At 48.4% G+C, this 17,795-nt stretch overlaps 1 protein-coding gene across 6 annotated transcripts in view; it reads left to right on the top strand.

Annotated features, from left to right (window-relative positions):
- Positions 1-17,795, top strand: part of Ptpmeg (protein tyrosine phosphatase Meg) — a 267,518-nt gene that overhangs the window by 239,106 nt on the left and 10,617 nt on the right. For all 6 annotated transcript variants that reach the window (XM_077657837.1, XM_077657839.1, XM_077657836.1 and 3 more), the window contains 8 exons: positions 3,821-4,066; positions 6,468-6,531; positions 9,620-9,777; positions 11,645-11,735; positions 11,890-11,957; positions 14,097-14,180; positions 14,965-15,087; positions 16,164-16,232. In XM_077657837.1, the coding sequence (XP_077513963.1) occupies positions 3,821-4,066; positions 6,468-6,531; positions 9,620-9,777; positions 11,645-11,735; positions 11,890-11,957; positions 14,097-14,180; positions 14,965-15,087; positions 16,164-16,232 (903 nt within the window). The remainder of the gene's footprint in view (positions 1-3,820; positions 4,067-6,467; positions 6,532-9,619; positions 9,778-11,644; positions 11,736-11,889; positions 11,958-14,096; positions 14,181-14,964; positions 15,088-16,163; positions 16,233-17,795) is intronic.

Here is a 17,795-nt window from a genome sequence, read left to right as displayed (position 1 = left end):
ACCTCGTAATATTTGGTGGAGGTGCTGGGTGAGGACTGTGGGGCGGAGATGCGTCGGGACGACGAGCAAGAGGTCGGCGCCATCAGGGCGCATATTGCGACGGCACAGAATATCGTGATGTAGCACGAACAGTCTCAGATCAGGATCGGAAGGGACGCTTCGGAGGCGTCGATTATAGGGCGCAGAGATGCATCACGGCGCTGCTCTTCGCCGATGTGTAGAAAGTCCGAGATGGACAAAACACAATCGTCGGTATCAAGTTTGTGGGAGTCAGGAGGATCGACAGGCTGACGGGGCAAACAGTCAGCGTCTTGGCGCAACTGGCCGGACTTGTAGACAACCTTGTGAACTAACTTCGTAATAATATATTCACGTGTTTTCCCATAAGAAATTTCAGTTGTAAGACGCGCTCGTGTCGTCCTTCTTTCAGTGTCCCTCCCTGTTTCCTGGCACTAAATTAGTGCAATGAGTCCGATCCAACTAGCCCAGTGTTGTGTTCTGTTGAATTATATCTCTGGAAGGTGCGGTCTTAAAGGTAGCGTTCGTTCTGCTATATACGTGCAAGGATTGCGCGTTTCTCTCTTTTTTCTTTTCCCTTCGTCTTTTCCGAGTTAGTGTGCGCAAGCTGCTCGATCCTGGAGTTGGGGGGGGGGGGGGGGGAAACTCCGTGAAAATGTTCGTCCCGGGGCCGCACCGTTAATCGGAACTCGTTTTCTTGTTGCCCGACTGCGCAGCAGAGCCAGCTTTCTCAGCCGTGCCATTCTCTCTCTCTCTCCTCTTTAGCGCGCGCCTTTCGCTTTCCTCATAATCGTCGCTGCGTCGTAAACACATCACCGCTGAAACGGCTGCCCGTGCTTTCTGTCATATTAGCCGGTTTTCGCAACCGTTTTCCCGAAGCCCGCTGCTGCCGTTCGCGTGTTGCTGCCGCGCACAATGGTCCCGCGTCTTTTTCCCTTTTCTCTTCTTTCATTTCTTCTTCGTCTATGTTGTTCTTTGCTTCTCCTCCTCCCAGGCGTTTTCGTTGCTCACTCGGTACACCTCTTGCTCAGGCAGTTACGCGTTCGGCGACCGGAGAAAGCATGCGCGCTGAGCGTCGGACTCTGGGAAGCTCGAGAATGGGTCTCGCTCTGCATGGGCTGGTTGTGTCCGCGAAACCTTTCACGTCAAGGAGGCCCGTATATAATACGCCTCTCCGGCGCGCCTAATTTATAGCCTCTCTCGCCTCTTTCCTGCGTATACAGATATATATATATAGCACACCGGGAGCCGCATACGTGCAGTGGCTGTTTTTTCTGTCATCCCGTGGAGCTGCCCAGCCTTCGCCACCGGTAGGAGCGTATTATGTGCGTACAAGGCGCGCATTCACTGCAGGAGTGCTCCTGTGCACCGGGCTCACTGGCCCAGCGTGTGTGGGTACGATCGAGATGGCGTGGTTTTGACTGCCGTCATTCCCACGAGCTGGGATTGCGTTCCGGCTCGTATATGTTCGTTCCGTCGGGATGGCTTCGTGCGTGGAAAGCCGGCCCTCTCGTTCTTATACGCGGCGGTACGGTGCATGCGGTTTTTTTTTTTTTCTTCCTCGAAGGCGGAATCTTGGGCATCCCGGTGCTCCGCTCGCCGGGCTGCGTTTTCGGTAACCGAACGGTCTCCGAGGGCGCGTAATCGCGGCGTCGTTCGAGCCTGTTGCAGCTCCCGCGTATACGTAATCGCGGTGTCCGACTCTTCCCGTCGTTCGGGCTTGCGTTGCTATAGCTCGCTCGGTGAAAGCTGCTGCTATATTGGCGTCGGTCTGATTCGTTGCAACCACCGCCGCTGCAGCTCCCGCGATGAAAAGCCCTGCTGGGAATGGGATTGTCTTTCAGGTAATGGCTCAAACCCGGCTATTTGCTCATGTCTCGCGACGAGTCTGCTTAAGTTTGGGCCCGTATAAAGTTCTGCATTCGAAACTCCGCGGCGATCTTGAGTACATTACGTTGTCCTGCATGTATGCTTCCGTGACTAGATTTGCTTCCGTAAAGCGCGTTACCCATTGGGCTGAGTATTTGTTGCTAGTGCATAATGAGTGAGCATCTTGCTTGCTTGGAAGGAAAAAAAAATGTTGTTGCATTTTTTTTTTTCTATGCCGCTATTCTTCGTTTGTTGGTACTTACCTTTTCCGCCATTTGCGCTTGGCACTCCGAACGTGACCGACATTTGCGTAGCAAACGCGTGATATGTCTTTCTTGCGATTGTTTTAGTGCGCTATCACTATAGAGCTTCCACTCATCCGATTAGCCGTTGTCTGTGCAGTCCCTCTGTATTGCAGAACACGTTCTGAAGCAAGTTGGTGCATAGCTTGAGTAGATGAAGCGCACAAAACACAGCACACAGGCAAAGCGTCTGTCTCGTGTTATTCTTTGCCTCTGTGCTGTGTTTCGTGCGCTTCATCTACCCTGTCCCTCTGCGTGGTTCAGGTTGTAATGACGTCATACGGTCACGTGACCTAGCTGGCGCACCTGCCCCCTAGGTTGCTTCTCTGGGGATTTTCGTGCGCTGACACTGCAGCCCCACTCGCCGATTTCGCCGATGTTTGTCCGGCCCCTTGCGACCTTGAAGGGCTGGGTGGCAAGTGGGCGGCCTAGATCATGTATCCTTGTGACGTCGTAGCAACCTGCCCACCGTGGCAGGTGGCGGTTCAGTTAATGATTAGTCGCGAGAGGTTGTTCGGGAAGAGCAGCCTTGGTCTCACAAGCCCCACCGCTCGCATTAGCTGCGGTTGCAGGGCAGTGGCTCGTCGCTTAACCGCTGTACCACTGCGCCAGGGGTGGTGTGAGGACTCCCAGAGATCTATGAATGCAAGGTAGAGAATGACCAATGAGAGAATGAAAACCGAAATGCTGCCGCGCCTAATTCGCGTCTGGCCTAACCACGCTGAATGGTCTTTCATTTTTATTTGTTCTGTCATTTGTCCCGTGCTTCGCATTACCCGTCGTTGTATAGGATGGCCTGCTTTCAGTATTGTCTTCTATGCATGCCTCGTGTGTTTTCACACAAAAATTAGTGCCATCTGTACACGTATATGACAGTAACAGCAAGATGGTGCTTTATGTGAAAACGAGAAAAACAGCGGATGATGAAACGCGTGATAAGTGGAGCGTTCCCATTCGCTTTTGGTCGCCTTTTTTGTTTGCTTGTTTGTTTGTTTGTTTATTTTGCAACAGTCGTATTTTAGTGCAGCGAAACCACGAGTTCGGTCACATCGTGTGCGTGCTAGGGGTGAAACGCCATCGTCCTTCGACAAATGCTGCCTGAAACGAAACTCAAAACCGACCGAGTCTCTCTCTCGTCACCGCGTAGGCCAAGATTCGTGCCTGTTGTACGACGAGCCGTTGTCTTCGCCCGGTTTGATGGGGGAACAAAAATAGCCTGGCCATTAATCGTACGCTCCAACAGAATGCGTTGTTTGTGGTTTACGATCAAAATCGCGAACAAGACAAACGATCAGTTTATTGTGAGTACGAGAATACGCACTTCGTGGCTGCCTTCCGGGTTTGCGAGCGTCTGTTGTGTTGCATAATGGCGCCCTTTCCGCGAGTTACGCGTTACTGGCCTGGAGCTGACCGCTACGTTCAAGAACAGGTCATTACGATAGGGTACGCTTCGTTAGAACGCGCTCGACGTTTTTTTTTTTTTTTACTCAGCAAGTTGAATGTGAAGCATGCTCTCTTTTTATCGGTACTTTTTCCTTCGTAAGCGTGGTCCCTTCAGCGTCTCTTCATTGCGCGCTTCTTGAAGGCGCCCCCCGCCCCTGACGTATGCGTTGTTTCCCCTTGCCGTGCAGGCGAACGGTTCGGCGGCGGGTGCAGACGAGGGCGGTGGCCCTCCGGCGGTGCGCGTCTGCATGCGTGCCGACGCCGAGGGCCGCTTCGGCTTCAACGTGAAGGGGGGCGCCGACCAGAGCCTGCCCATCCTGGTCTCCCGCGTGGTGCCCCACACGCCCGCCGACACGTGCTCGCCGAGGCTGCGCGAGGGAGACCAGCTGCTGCTCATCAACGGACGAGACGTGGCCGGACTCTCGCACGAACAGGTAGGTACAGGCAGCGAGCGGTCGCATGCTGCGCACCGGGGTATTATCGCTGCGGAGATTTTCTCATTAGAGAGTGTTAGCGTAGCGAAGACAGCACTTATACGTATACAGGCATATACCGGATTACGAGGTGCCTGCTGCGCGGGTGCAGGAGTTACCTGTCTCTACGCGGGTGGAGCAGGCATCCCGTAGTCTATAGTATAAGTCTACCTGAGTACGTCTCCGCTAAGCTAAAACGCTGTATTGGATTCAGCGGGTGGTCAGTGTTTACAGCCAGCTAGGAAAAAAGAAATCGCAGGCTCACAGATCGATTGATGTCGTTACGGCCTCTTCGAGGTGACGGGAAGGGGTGCAGTAATGAGACAATATCTTGCGTATATTAACCGTATCTTAGTTGTGAAGAACGGCGAGTCATTGTTTTGCGCTGTCTTTTAATTGGCAGCGTTCTTGTCATGGCTCTCTATTTGAAATAGCCTATGGGTCCATTTTCATACCTTTGACGAAAATAACTCAAAGGTATTTAAAAAAGGACTAATGAGTCATTTTAAGAAATAGCATTTTATTAACAGCATGAAAGTAGCATTGACTATTCTTGTCAAAGGCGCGAGGAGTTGTTGTCCAGTAGGACCCAGGAAGGGTTATAACGGCCCAGCGCCCAATATGGCAGCCACCATTCACGGTAGGCACTGTGTAGCGCTGCCCACGCACGTGGCGGCGTTCTGTCGGCCGCGGCCAGGTGAATCACCTGGCCCATCGATTTGGCCGGGCGCTGCTCTGCACCGACCCACGCTCTGTAGCGGCATCGATTCCCGCTTCGCGGCGTCTTTTCGGCAGCCCAAGGTAGACGGGGGGGGGGGGGGGGTGCGTGGGAGTGCGCGGCGGACCTAGGGCCGTATCTTAAACGCCACGATGCGGGAGCCTGATGCATCAAGCAGGAGCGCGCGCCGACAGGACTGGCTGTGCTTTTGTCGAAACGAGGCAGCAGCAGCAGAGACGGCTGTGTTCTAGTTGGTACGGCAACGCATCTCAAGCGCACTGTGCAGGAGGCGCACTCTCTGAATAGTGACTTGTATATTCTTGTTCTGTGTGCCCGTCTGCCGTGCTGTGTGTTAACCGCACGGCGCCGTTGATAGGAACTCAATTGTTTTTGCACTCGCCACGTGGCCTCGTAAGGAGCGCTGAGCATTCAGCTCACTTGACCGCGCTAGCCTAGTTGGTGAACCGGTGCAATTCTTTCGCCTTCGTTATTCGCGCCAGCGTCGCTCCGCTGTTGTTGCGGATGGAAATGCGGGTTTCGCTACACCGTAGCTGTATTGAAGGCCGTATATACACATTGCCGCCAGGATTGCGAGCAAAAGCGTGTAGTCGGGCTGCCTACGGAGCTTGCGAAAACAGTCGTGAACGGTGAAGTATTTCGCGATGCGTTGGCGCGAACGACGGTATTCGCGAAGAAGCAGGTGTTTCTTGCACGGCTCCCACACCTCTGGGTGGGCATCCCCTCCTCCTCGCGTCTTGCGTATCGATGCCTCCCGCGGCGTTTCCAGAGCGACGGCCTCTGAGCCACCCCCCCCCCCCCCCCTTTTTTTTTTTTTTTTCGCGCGAAGCCGCGTTCTTCCGCGTACGGCGGCGGCGGCGGCGGCGGATTGCGTAACCTTTTCCTCTTTGGCGCACCGCCCTCATCCTCCCCCGCGGCGTAACGGTGGTCAGCACCGTTCTCTTATCGAGCGCCCCGCGGGTACCCCCGCCTTTTTCTTCGCCGCTTCTCCGGCGGGCCGCTGCTTCCTCCGCTTCTTCGCGCGTCTAGGGGCAGCGGCGCAGTACAGTGCCCTCGTTCGCGCTCATTAGTGGAGCGACCCTTTCCTCCCGCCAACCCGCGAGGAAATCGAGTGTCGTCGCGATCGGAGGGGGCAGGCCGCAAGGGCGCCGCTCGCGTTGTCGCGAAGAGCCCGACCGGCGGCGGCGGCACTGGCGTCGAGGAGGGGAGAGGATAGCGACACCGAGCGTCGGCGCGCGCCGAGCGTCCCGCTGCTGGAGAGGGAGCGCGCGCTCGTCTCGGTGTGCTTCGCTCGGCGGCGTCCAGCTGACCTGCGCGGGCGTCCTCTCCCTCGGCGAAGACGACGCGCGCGCTGCTCGCGTGCGCGGCGCGTCGACTCGGGCGGACGGCCGCCACCAGCCCGCGCCGTGGAGCGGCGGCGATCGTGATGCCGGAGAGGCGCGGGGCCCTCGCGACGTCATGAACTGCGCGCGCGCCAGCGTCGCCTCGGTGCTCGCGTCGTGGAGCCGTCGGGTCCCGACGCCGCCTTCTCCGGCCGCCGGTGCGGGCGGTTGCTGCGTGCCGCGCTGGTTGTGCGTGCTGTACGTGCGCCGTCTGAGGCCCGGCCTGGCCCTCTGGCTCTCGCAGGTGGTCAAGCTCATCCGGGCGCCCAAGGACAATGGCGAGCTGGTGCTCACCGTCAAGGCGCAAGGTGAGCTGCCTGTCTCCTTACTATTGTCGTCTTTATCGTACTTGATTCTGGAGCCCCTCTCAACTGCTTTCCGTGAGCTGGTGTACAACCTGAGAGCACGTACCACCCTCTCTTGCTACGAACTGCGTTGTTCTCGCAGCTGACACTGTTGTTTATTGCTCAGGGTACTACTTCGGTAGAGACTTTCACAGTAAGGAAGGAAAGAGGATTTGGGATGCTAGTTGAAGCGCGAGAGTAAATTGCGCTAACCTGCGTGCTTATGACGGATTATGTCGCAATCGCCATAACATCGCTGATCAGGGCGGCGGCAGACTTTTTTCGTCTTTGATTGGTTGGCCAAAAAAACACTTTGTTGTTCCGGTTCCGTTACACTCGGGATGTCGGAAGGCATCCGCGTCGGAAGTGTTAATCCGTTTCGGAAAATTTGGCTTGTTTGTACGCAGCCTGTTTGGAGAAGGCAAATAGAAATTTTCGCCACCAGCTGATATCACTACCACACTAAAACAAAAATCGAGTACGAGAAGCGAGGAGGAAGGAAAATTTCATAAGGTCCTTGTTAGCAGGCTGTTTTAATCGTCCATTGCCCCGAGTTGCGCTTTTTCGTAATGCGTGGCCGTTTTTTTTTGTTTTTTGTTTACCGGCATTATCTCGAGCAGAGCTATATTTATCAGCTGATCAGTGCAGTTCTAAGGCCAGCTGGAAGCCGCGCTTTTGTTGTAGCGAGCGAGATGCTGCAGCTTAAGCTCTGGTATTTTGCTTTAGTTTGAAATGCAAGCGTCTTAAATATGGACATCCTTTATTCCGCTGCGTGTCTATTTGATTTTCTTGTTTTACTGATAGCCGCTGTATGGTACACTCCACAGAAGCACCGCTAAGTTGAATGTCCTCGTAACTTGGTTATGCAAGTGGAATGCATCTAAACACGCAGCCTTCATTCATGCTTAAAGAGCAACGCACTTAATATCCTTGTTCCAAGCCGGGCGCTGAAGGCGATCATTTGTTCTTTTTTTCCTTTAGCCGCATTCTTTTGCAATCGATAGCATGTGCCTTGCCCCGCCTTTTCCTGTCCATAGTTAGCCGAACGGAAGTGTTGTAATTGTCGAAAATTTTTAATGAACCAGCAGGCTCGTCTTGGTTTCAATCACCTCCAGTGGCTTGGATCAATCACCTCTAGCGGCCGTCATAAACTTTGTGTACAATGTTCGCCGACTATCACGGTATTGTTTGCTTCATCATGAACTTATTAGGCTCTGCATTTCACCAAAATCTTTTATAATGTTTCGTGGCTAATTTTTGGGTGTTCTACACCATTGAAATTAAATGTTTCAGCCAGTCATAAACGCTGCCGCTCACCTTTTTTGTTCTAAAAGTCGTAGTCTTCTCTGCAGCTGCTGTGTTGAGGCCCATCTGCAGTAAACAAAGCGGAGGTTCTACGTGGGGCAGTTATTAGACTATTAACTAACAAGTCGCTGATAAACAACTACAGCGTTCACTTGCATCCAGAAAACAGACTCGAGGAAAGCTAGAAAATCATTGTAAAGGCAGGAGAGTTAACATTACCTTCGCAGTAGCACTTGCCGCGGTCGTGTTTCGTCGGCGCTGAGCACATCTGTCTTGTTGTTTTTTGTGTATAGCTAGTAGTTCATGAATCTGGGGTGAATTAATGCGTTTTGTACGCCGGATTGCATCTTCTTTTTTTTTTACACCTGGGAGCAACGATCCTTCTAGCGGCCTTCGTCCAGTGCATTGCTTTGACTGTCCCCCAAGACGAGGCAGTAGCATCTGTCGTTCTTCCCTTCCTTTCGTCTCGTAGCGTTTCATTCGTGCAAACTGTACCCGAGTTTCTAGAAAACCCTTTTTCTTAAAGCAGTTTGTGAAAACCTGGGCACCGACCACAGGTCACAATCCGTCATCTATTCAGGTCACGTTAAGCAGAGCGCAGGCCTCTCTCATTGCGATGACGGGCTTCTGCCGCGAGCGTCGGCTTAGAGCGACCTCACGAGCGACTGTCCTTTCCCGTACGGATTCGGAGCTTGACTGATGGCGGCTTCGCGGATAAATGTCTCTCCCCGTCCCCTTTCCCGCTTCTTTCTACCTCTCGTCCATGCGTCTGGCTGTGCGTGTGGCACTCGCAGCGCGCCTACGCGTGCCGGAGGGAGCGCGGCGACGTCGAACGCGGAAGCGATTTCTTCGCCGCCGCTCCAAGGCCGCGCGTAGGTTGGGCTTCTCCTGGACGAAACTCTTAGCGCGGAGAAGCACGCTTTACGAGCGGCTGTTTTCGCGGCGGCCGCTTGGGCTGAGCCGGGCCACACGGTGCCCCCTCGTCGCGATCTCTCTCCCGCCGCTCCTCTTTCCCTCACCCTCTCTCTCGTGGGAGTGGCATCGATTTGGGCGAGATTTTGAGCCCTAGCGGCTTACGCTGGTTCTCCCCTTCTCGTGTAAAAAGGGTTTTACGCCGGGTTTTGCGGGAAAGTCGTGGGGAGTAATTACAGTGGGGTTAGGTTTGACAGCTTTTCATGCTTGGCTCTGACCGCAAGCATTTACGGCATTTATGGAACAGAATTTATGGAAGAACGCTGCGCTCCAGTGATGTTCCAGTGTAACGACGCATGCGCTGCAGAACGCGAAAGTCGCCTAAATTAATTTAGTGCTCGAAAGGGGAAAAAAAAAAATCTCGAGAACACCCGACGGAAGACCAACCGTGAGGCTGGCGGGAGCATTAATTGCAGCTGCCCGCGGCGATTGTTCATTCTCCTTTGGTGGGATGTGCGCTCGCCTCTTTCCCTTTTCTCCCCGTTGCGCGATGCGAAGCCGCATCCGTTGAAGCTCTCCGTTCTGGTTTTTATCGCATTTGTATAAAACGTACTGCCTTGAGTCTACATTAATCATTTCGGTGTGTGTGTGTGTCTTTCCCTCCTTTCCTGTCATCCCTTTTGCTTCGCTTTCCCTGTACTCGTTCCTCCCTTCGCCCGTTCGTATTTCTGCCCCCTACCCTTTTTCCCACCTACGTTCCGTTTCCTCCCTCTTTTTCCCCCTCCCCTCGGCCGTCCTCCTCTCTCTCTCCGTGCCTCGCGGCGCGGCCCAGCAGTGCCCGCAGGCGAGCAGATCGAGGAGCCCGACTTTCAGTACATTCCGGACTCTGCAGTGGCGGGCCGGGGCAACCGCGGCGGCGGGGGCGCCTTGGCCGAGTCGATGCTGCTGTTGGCCGAGGGCCTCGAGAGCGGCGCCACCATCGCCCAATTCGAGGTAAAAAAAAAAAAAACAAAGGCCGCTCCCAGTAGGCGGGCAATCGAAGTGATCTTCGGATTTACCGCCCCCTATTTTTCTCTAAAGGCTGGGACATTTTCAAGAGGGTTTGAAGCTGCGAGTGAAATAGTGTGTTGGCTGTGAAATCATGTCCCTTTTTGTGGACTAGGTGAAATGTGACACTGATGCCAGTACCATCAAAGAGCCATAAATAGCTGCTGTGTATGCAGTGATGTTTTTCTTCTCTCCTTTTTTTTTTTTTTTCGCGAGGAAGGGACGTAAATTGGAAGGTGCAGTGTATGCAATTCCTATTTTGTGTAAACAACAACACTGTGTGTCTTGTAACTTTTGTTGGGGTAGGTGTGAGTATAGTTGGGAACAGTGGAGTCTTCTTTGCTTACTTTTGTTCACAGTTGCATGTGCTAGTTGTCTGGACATTTCTCATTTTGCAGAGCAGTGCCTTGTACCTGTGTGACGTTCAGAAAATCAGTGTACAACTGCACAGCTTGGAATAAAGTGCCTGCTCCCTACCCCAGCACATTCTTCTTAAAACAGAAACTTTTCAAAATTGTGAAAAGTGGTGCTGCGCATTTATTTTGGATAAATAAACAAGCTAATAAATTAATAGACTTATAGTTATGAGTCTGCCTTTGGGTATTTTGACTTAATCTTTAGCGTTGTAGCCAGGCAGCTCATTGCAGCCAATTAGTAATGAATGGCAGTATGGAAAAGAATGGATTGCACCACGCACTGGTGTTGCATGTGTAATTACACAGTTAATTTAGGCTGTCTTGGTCGTGAGCTGCTTAGTCAGTTGTAGCATCCGAGGTTGGGGGGGGGGGATCAGAGTCTGCAAAGTTGGCTGGTCTATCAGCTTGTCCATGGATAACCAGGCTTGCCACATTAAGTGACGGATATGAGTAATTCTGGAGCTAAATGACCGTGGGGCAGGAGAAAAGGGAATGTTCCAGATTAGCACATAGTTCCATAGGACATCAATATTTCTCTTGGTAATGTTTCCTGTGCTTGTGAATAGCTCCTTTATACCATCATCATCATCCTGACTGCTTCCACTGCAGGGCAAAGGCCTCTCCCATGTCTCTCCAATTAACCCTGTCATTTTCCAGCTGCACCCACCCTATGCCTGCGAACTTCTTACTCTCATCCGCCACCTAACATTTTGCCGCCCCCTGCTGCGTTTGCCTTCTCTTGGAATCCACTCTGTTGCCCTTAAGGACAAGCGGTTATCTTGCCTTTGCATTACATGCCCTGCCCAAGCCCATTTCTTTATCTCATAGCACCTGCTAAATTTTCAAGGTTCCATTTTTATTATGTTGTTCTCTCAGAGGCCTGCTGCTTGTGTTACCAATGCATTATCTGAATAGTTACACCGATGGCATTTGGTGCAGAGTCTGCTTACCATGTTTTCAGAAAAGCCTTTTAAGATGGTTGGTTGTGCTCTTGGTTGCACCTTCAGCGAGAGCATAGCACAAGGTTATCACAGGGTTAATCATTACTGCCGCCACTGCAAGTTTTAGCTTGACAAAATAAATTGTAATTTTCTGGTAACCCAATAATTTAAAATGAAGTGATGTTTTCAGAATACTTTTGCATTGCACTGGAACACTTTGTGGTAACAAAAGGCACGCACTTAGGTGCGGATTCTAAATGCTGCCTTCAAATTCTGCTTTCAGCGGGCGAATCTAGCATCCCACAGGCTTTTGTCATCCGTATTACATGGCCACAGGGTTCATTGTTATATTGCATCCCTGTTTACGCGGGATGCGGTTTTCTTTCATGCCAGTTTTCTTCGATTGCAAAGCTAAAGTCTGACTTACTTTTTTTTTTTGCTTATTTTTTTTTGCAGCAACTGTACCGCAAAAAGGCAGACTTTACAATGAAATGTGCCAGGCTGCCTGCCAACCTGTCCAAAAACCGATACAGAGATATCTCCCCATGTGAGTGTCGCTGTTTCTTCTCCTTTTTCTTTTTTTTGTTAGCTATTGCAGTTTGCCATCTCCACTGCCTGTTTCCACTGCCTTGCTACTGCTGCTTTGTTTCATGCTGCTTTGCAGTATTTAACAGTAATCAATGGTTTTGTTTGTTTTCCAGATGATGCCACAAGAGTCATCCTTCAGGAAGGCACATCAGGGGACTATATAAATGCTAGTTATGTAAATGTAAGTGTGGGTAGATGTTTGAATGTCAAGGCTGTTTTCAGTTTTATTAGTAGTTATCCAGACTTGTTTAGTTTAACATGAGGCACATTATGCTATCTCCAGAGCAGACTTGAACTTAAGAAATGTATCAGTCTTGAACCTTTATAAGCATTGTTGGCTTATTTATTTATTTATTTATTTATTGAATACTGCGGACATGCTGTATGTTCAAGCAGGAGAGGGAAATACATACAGGGGAAAGAAAAGCAAGTACCGAACAATATATATGCCACAAAATATAAAATGCAGACACACATTAAAATGCAGTTACAATACAGCAGTGAAAATATCAAGAATGATTAGCAAGCAACGGAGAGGTCTGTGGTAGGGAATTCCATTCAGAAACTGTTCTTGGAAAGAAAGAAAACTTGTACGTATTTGTGCGTGCAAAAATAGGTTCCAGGCTAAGGGTATGCTTGTGGCGCGAGGCTCGACTAGAATCACTAACGATGTGATTTTCGGGTCGAATACCAAGTCGAGAAAAGTATAATGAATGAAGGAAATTGAGACGGGCTTTATTTCTTCTATCTGCAAGTGGTTCTAAGTCTGCAAGTTTGAGCATGGCGGAAGGAGAGTCTAGGCGCCGGTAACGGTTGAAAATAAAGCGAGCCGCAAGACGTTGTATTTTTTCAAGTTTTTGGGTGTCATCTGTAGTGTAGGGATCCCACACAATGCAGGCATATTCGAGAGTTGGCCTTACAATGGATTTATATGCCTTCAGTCTTAGGGCACTAGGGCAACCACCCATTCAAAACTTAAGAAATCCTAACTTTTTGCAGGCAGAGGAACATATATTATCGACGTGTTTCGTCCATTTGAGCCGTGACGTTATCGTGACACCTAGATACTTATATTCTTTTACATCTCTGATGGCATTGTTATTTATGTTGTATCTAAAATTAAGGGGCGTAGTCTTTTTACTGATGCAGAGAGAAACTGTTTTGTCAAAGTTAATAATCATTTCCCATTCGTTACACCATTTAGCTAATAACTGAAGATTTGCGTTCAAAGTAAGCTGGTCAGAAACAGATTTGATAGTATTAAATATAATACAATCATTCGCAAACAACTTTACGGACACAGAGGGTTCGAGAGCTTCTGTGAGATCATTTATATAGATATTGAAGAGTACTGGACCCAAAACCGATCCCTGAGGTACACCTGAATAAACCTCTAAGAATTGAGAGGTGGCTCTATCGATTTCGACAAACTGCTTTCGTTTGGATAAATATGACGTGACCCAATTGATTATTTTATCCGGAATGCCTATTATTTCCATTTTTGTTACTAGTTTATGATGAGGGACTCTATCAAAAGCTTTGGAATAATCTAAAAAAATCATGTCAATCTGGCCACCACAATCGAGCACTTTGGCAAGTTCATCTACAGTGACCACTAGCTGTGTTGTTGTGGAGAATCCTCGACGGAAGCCATGTTGCGCTTTGGTCATTATTCCTGTCTGGTCTAAAAAATTGTTGAGGTATTTGGTGAGTACGTGTTCTAGCACTTTGCAGGAGGTAGAAATCAGTGAAATAGGGCGGTAATTACCAACTTGCAGTCGGTTGCCACTTTTAAAAACAGGAACCACGCGGGAAATTTTCCATTCGTCAGGTACTATGCCCGATTCAAGAGACTTATTAAATATTATTATCAAGAACTTAGCTAGTATTTCAGCGTACATTTTACATTTTTTTTACCTGGGGGTCCGAGAAGTTTTCACCTCTTTGAAGCCACAAGCACGTGAAACAAGCCACTGTTCATCTCAGTGATTTGCACTATAAAACACTGTTAGGTGTCTTTGCCTTCTTCTGTACAAAGCAATACTTATAGATTTCTCCTATAGACACAGTGCATGCTCCAGTGTTCATCGCACATGATTAAAAAAAAAAGAAAATAGTTCTAGTTCTCCCATAATAGCATTAATTATGGCAAGGGCATAGTAGGGTGCACCAAGGTTTCCTGTTGTGCTTTAAGCACTGTTTTGTGAAACATTGGAACAGAGCTTTTATTTTAAAAAAAAGAAAGCAATGTATACAGTATATAGAAGCATTGTATTGTAAATTCAGAATTTTCTGACCTGTGCATGCACGATCCATGCAGATGAACATCCCCACGTCGGGCATTGTAAATAGGTACATAGCCACACAAGGCCCCTTGCCGAACACCACTGTAGATTTCTGGGAGGTGAGTACAGGCAGTCTTTGTCAGCAGTTGTCAACTTGCTGTGGTCTGCGAATTTTTTATGCTGCAGTTAAGTGGCTGCTAAAATGCAGCTTGCGAGGTAGTGCTTTTACAGTGATGGATCTGCAACATTGGTGAAGCCATCTTCCCAGCAAAGGAGTGTGAGGGGGTTGGAGAGTGGAGAGGTGCAGGCATGGGGAAGAGGCGAGAGAGAGAGAGGAACTGTATTGTAGAGGCGCTTCACAGAGTGTGTGGGACCATTAGTGAAGTGAAACTTGTATGATTTCTATGGCCTTTGATATATATTTGACATTTATGGGTAGACTCTCATTTTGTGGGCACAAGCTAGCCAATGTAGGTCTCAGCACAGATCACCAAGGATAACTAGTCCGTTGCGTGTGTCGCTTCACTGCTTTTCAGCTGTACATGCCCACAAATGCTTAAAACCGTATCTTGCACATGAAATAATGACAGGTTCTCCTTAAGACGAACTCGAGGGCACGTGCAGCATCTGATCGCATTTCTTTTTTATCACAGAGAAAATGTAATTTCGTTCCACAATATATGTATATTTGCAGTCTTATTCATGCTGTTCCTAGCTGACTTGAGCATGTTTTCTGTTTCAAAATGTGTTATCATCATGAGGGCAGTCGTGTTTGGAGGCAGCAGTAGTTATTGTGCATGTGACCCTGCTTAGCTGGTGTAGCAGAGATCTTTGCGAGAAGAACAGCCAACAAGTTTGCCCTGCTGTGTTTATAGAGTTTATCCTGTGCTGTGCCACCTGCAGATGGTTTGGGAGCAGCAGTGCACTCTGGTGGTGATGCTGACCACTCTGGTGGAGCGGGGCCGCATCAAATGTCACAAGTACTGGCCAGACCTGTACGAGACGGACACCTACGGCTACCTGCAGGTTGGTGCCAAGCATTAGAATAGAATAGTTTATTTCAGCCGAATGGGCAGACAAATGCAACATTTTCATTTAATGATGTTTTCCAGAGTTCTAAGTGATGCAGAAAATACCCATGTGGTGCCTGATATGACCTCGCGACTTTCATATGCACAGCCCAGATAAGAACAGCATCAATATTTTTTAGGAATTTTGTATTAACTCTTTGTTGAAGAAGATATAAAGACATTATGAAAAATTGTGTTTCAGATATCTTTTGCAAACCGTGGTTATAAGAATAACAATGTGATGGTGCAAACACAATACAACAAACAGATCAGCTCATGAAAAGGTATAAAGCAGAAACCTACAGCTAACTGCCGACAGCCAACTACTTTTGAGCATTGGACTTATGCAGGCACTCATTTCAGAGATCAAAACAAATTTTTCTTTAACTTTGTGGACTCTCAGGCTCTCTTGGCCTTGTTCCAGATATTTCCCTAGTTTGCTTGCCATTACTCATGATTTATAATGTGTTGTTGAAAATAAATTGCCTCCACATCTTGATGTTGTTTTACAAGACGAGCGGATCTCTGAAAGGAAGACTTAAAGCTTGCTGTGTAGTTATGCATGATCAGGCAGCAATTGCATGTCGTGCCTAGCATCACTAGCACTACGGGAGGAAGGAAACAGTTTCAAAAGTGAGGAAAATATATTTCCTGGAAAGGGAGTTTCACGGCTGATTTGGCACGGTATTTGCTCATTTTTATTTCAAAAAAAATTCAGAAAATTTCAGGATGCCTTTATTACAGTGAATAACACATTAGCAAGAAATAATTTTGTGATAAAAACTGTGGAGTGCAAGTATTGCTAACTTAGCATGGTTACAGGAATGAAAATATAGCTAGGAGGAGTCACTTTTCTAAACATGGGAGTAGTGAAGGAGGACACGCAGCTTTCGACACCAAATACTACAGACTTGTCCCTGAAAAAAAGGGTGTTTAACTCTGTCTTGCCACAAAAGCACGTTTCTTTGTCACGTGCATTTTCTCTGTGCTGAAGTAATTCTTATACATGTCCAATGCAATTCTTGTGCGCAGGTGTCATGTGTACGACAGAAAGAAACACCATCCTTTGCTTTTCGCGAATTCACCCTCATAAACACACAGGTGAGAATGTTATTCACTGATACATGTCCATTGAAGCCTGCCTTTTCAAGTTTTTTCGTTGTTAATTTTTTTCTTTCACCTTCAAAGAGCTGAAATATGACCTCTGTAGCTGTAGAAATATGACCGCAGTAGCTGTGACGGTGATGAGGATTTGTAACAGAGTGCTAGAATGTAACTTTGCATTTATTTTTGTTTAGACAGATTATAATGAAAGGGGTACATTTTGCTTTCAAAACTAATTTTCAATGAATACAGTGAATACCCAGATATATCGAATCGAAAGGGATAGCAAAATATTTCGATATGTCGATAATTCGATATATAAAAGTATGTGAATTGATAAGCTTATTTGTAGCCTAGAAGTGAGAATACAATGGTACCAGACAAGTGACACACTTCTTCCAGCGAAGTGCCACTTACCGGCATGTTGGCAGGGCACTACTCTCTAGGCATTGCTCAGTCTTACCTGCTTCGCATACAAGCCGCTTCAGACGGTGCTTTGGAACTAGCCGCTGCCTATTATAAGATGTCTATCCATGTTAAATATACGCTATAAATACAATAATTGTTCATTAAAATTAACATACAGTTAATTTCCGCAGCGCCTTCGGCAGCAAAGCACGCCACGCAAGAGTCTTTAGGTTGTCTTTACTGCATGAGAGTGATGTTGCATGGAAAATTGAGTGAAATAGTCTGGAGGCCACCCTCAATCAGACACCACATTCACCTCGTCACGTGGTTTTGCAGTGCTTGCGTCGCCAGCAGCTGCGAAAGGCCACGCAGCAGACCCGTTTCTGTGCGCGAGAAGTGTTTGAAGAGTGCGATTAGGAGAAGTGCCACTTGCGGGCCACTGCGTGCAGTTCGCTATATCGAATGACTGGCAAGATATAAGTTTGATATACAGAGTAACTTTTCTATAATAGGATTTTCAAGTGGATAATCTGTGCGTTCGATATAGCCAATCGAACACCTCTGTGTGTTCGAAATATTTGAGTTTGTTATATCTAGGCTCAACTGCACTGCTATCACATAAAACATACTGGATCATAGTGCCTTGTCTGGGTGTAAAAAATTTCTTAGTGTTTGTAGGCTCAACTGCACTGCTATCACATAAAACGTACTGGGTCATAGTGCCTTGTCTGGGTGTAAAAAATTTCTTAGTGTTTGTTGACTGGTGAAAGATGCCCTTTGTTGTTTTAGACGCAAGTATTGACCTTCAAGTGTGAACTGCTCAGAAGTAGTGCTCTGGATTGTGAATGAACGAATGAATGAAACTGAAACAAATTTTACAGATGCCTGCTATACATAACTAACTTTGCTCCTGTGGCAATAAAACTAACTGTAAGAAAGGTTTTAATTGGCAAGCATTGAACCAACAGTTTTTATAGTCGAAACTGGTCAAGGTTATGTGGTTGAACCACGTAGTAACAAAGGTATCGGAGCCCTTTTTTAAAATGCCCAACTTTAACACCTTATGTAACAGCACTAAATTTCAGCCATAGGCGCAAGCTTGGCGACGCTTGTACCCACTAGACAGATCGATGGATTCTCGACAGTACCAGA

The sequence above is a fragment of the Amblyomma americanum genome, chromosome 3 (assembly GCF_052857255.1).
Source record: "Amblyomma americanum isolate KBUSLIRL-KWMA chromosome 3, ASM5285725v1, whole genome shotgun sequence".
Taxonomy (NCBI): Eukaryota; Metazoa; Arthropoda; class Arachnida; order Ixodida; family Ixodidae; genus Amblyomma; species Amblyomma americanum.
This window is presented reverse-complemented; position numbering and strand designations above follow the sequence as displayed.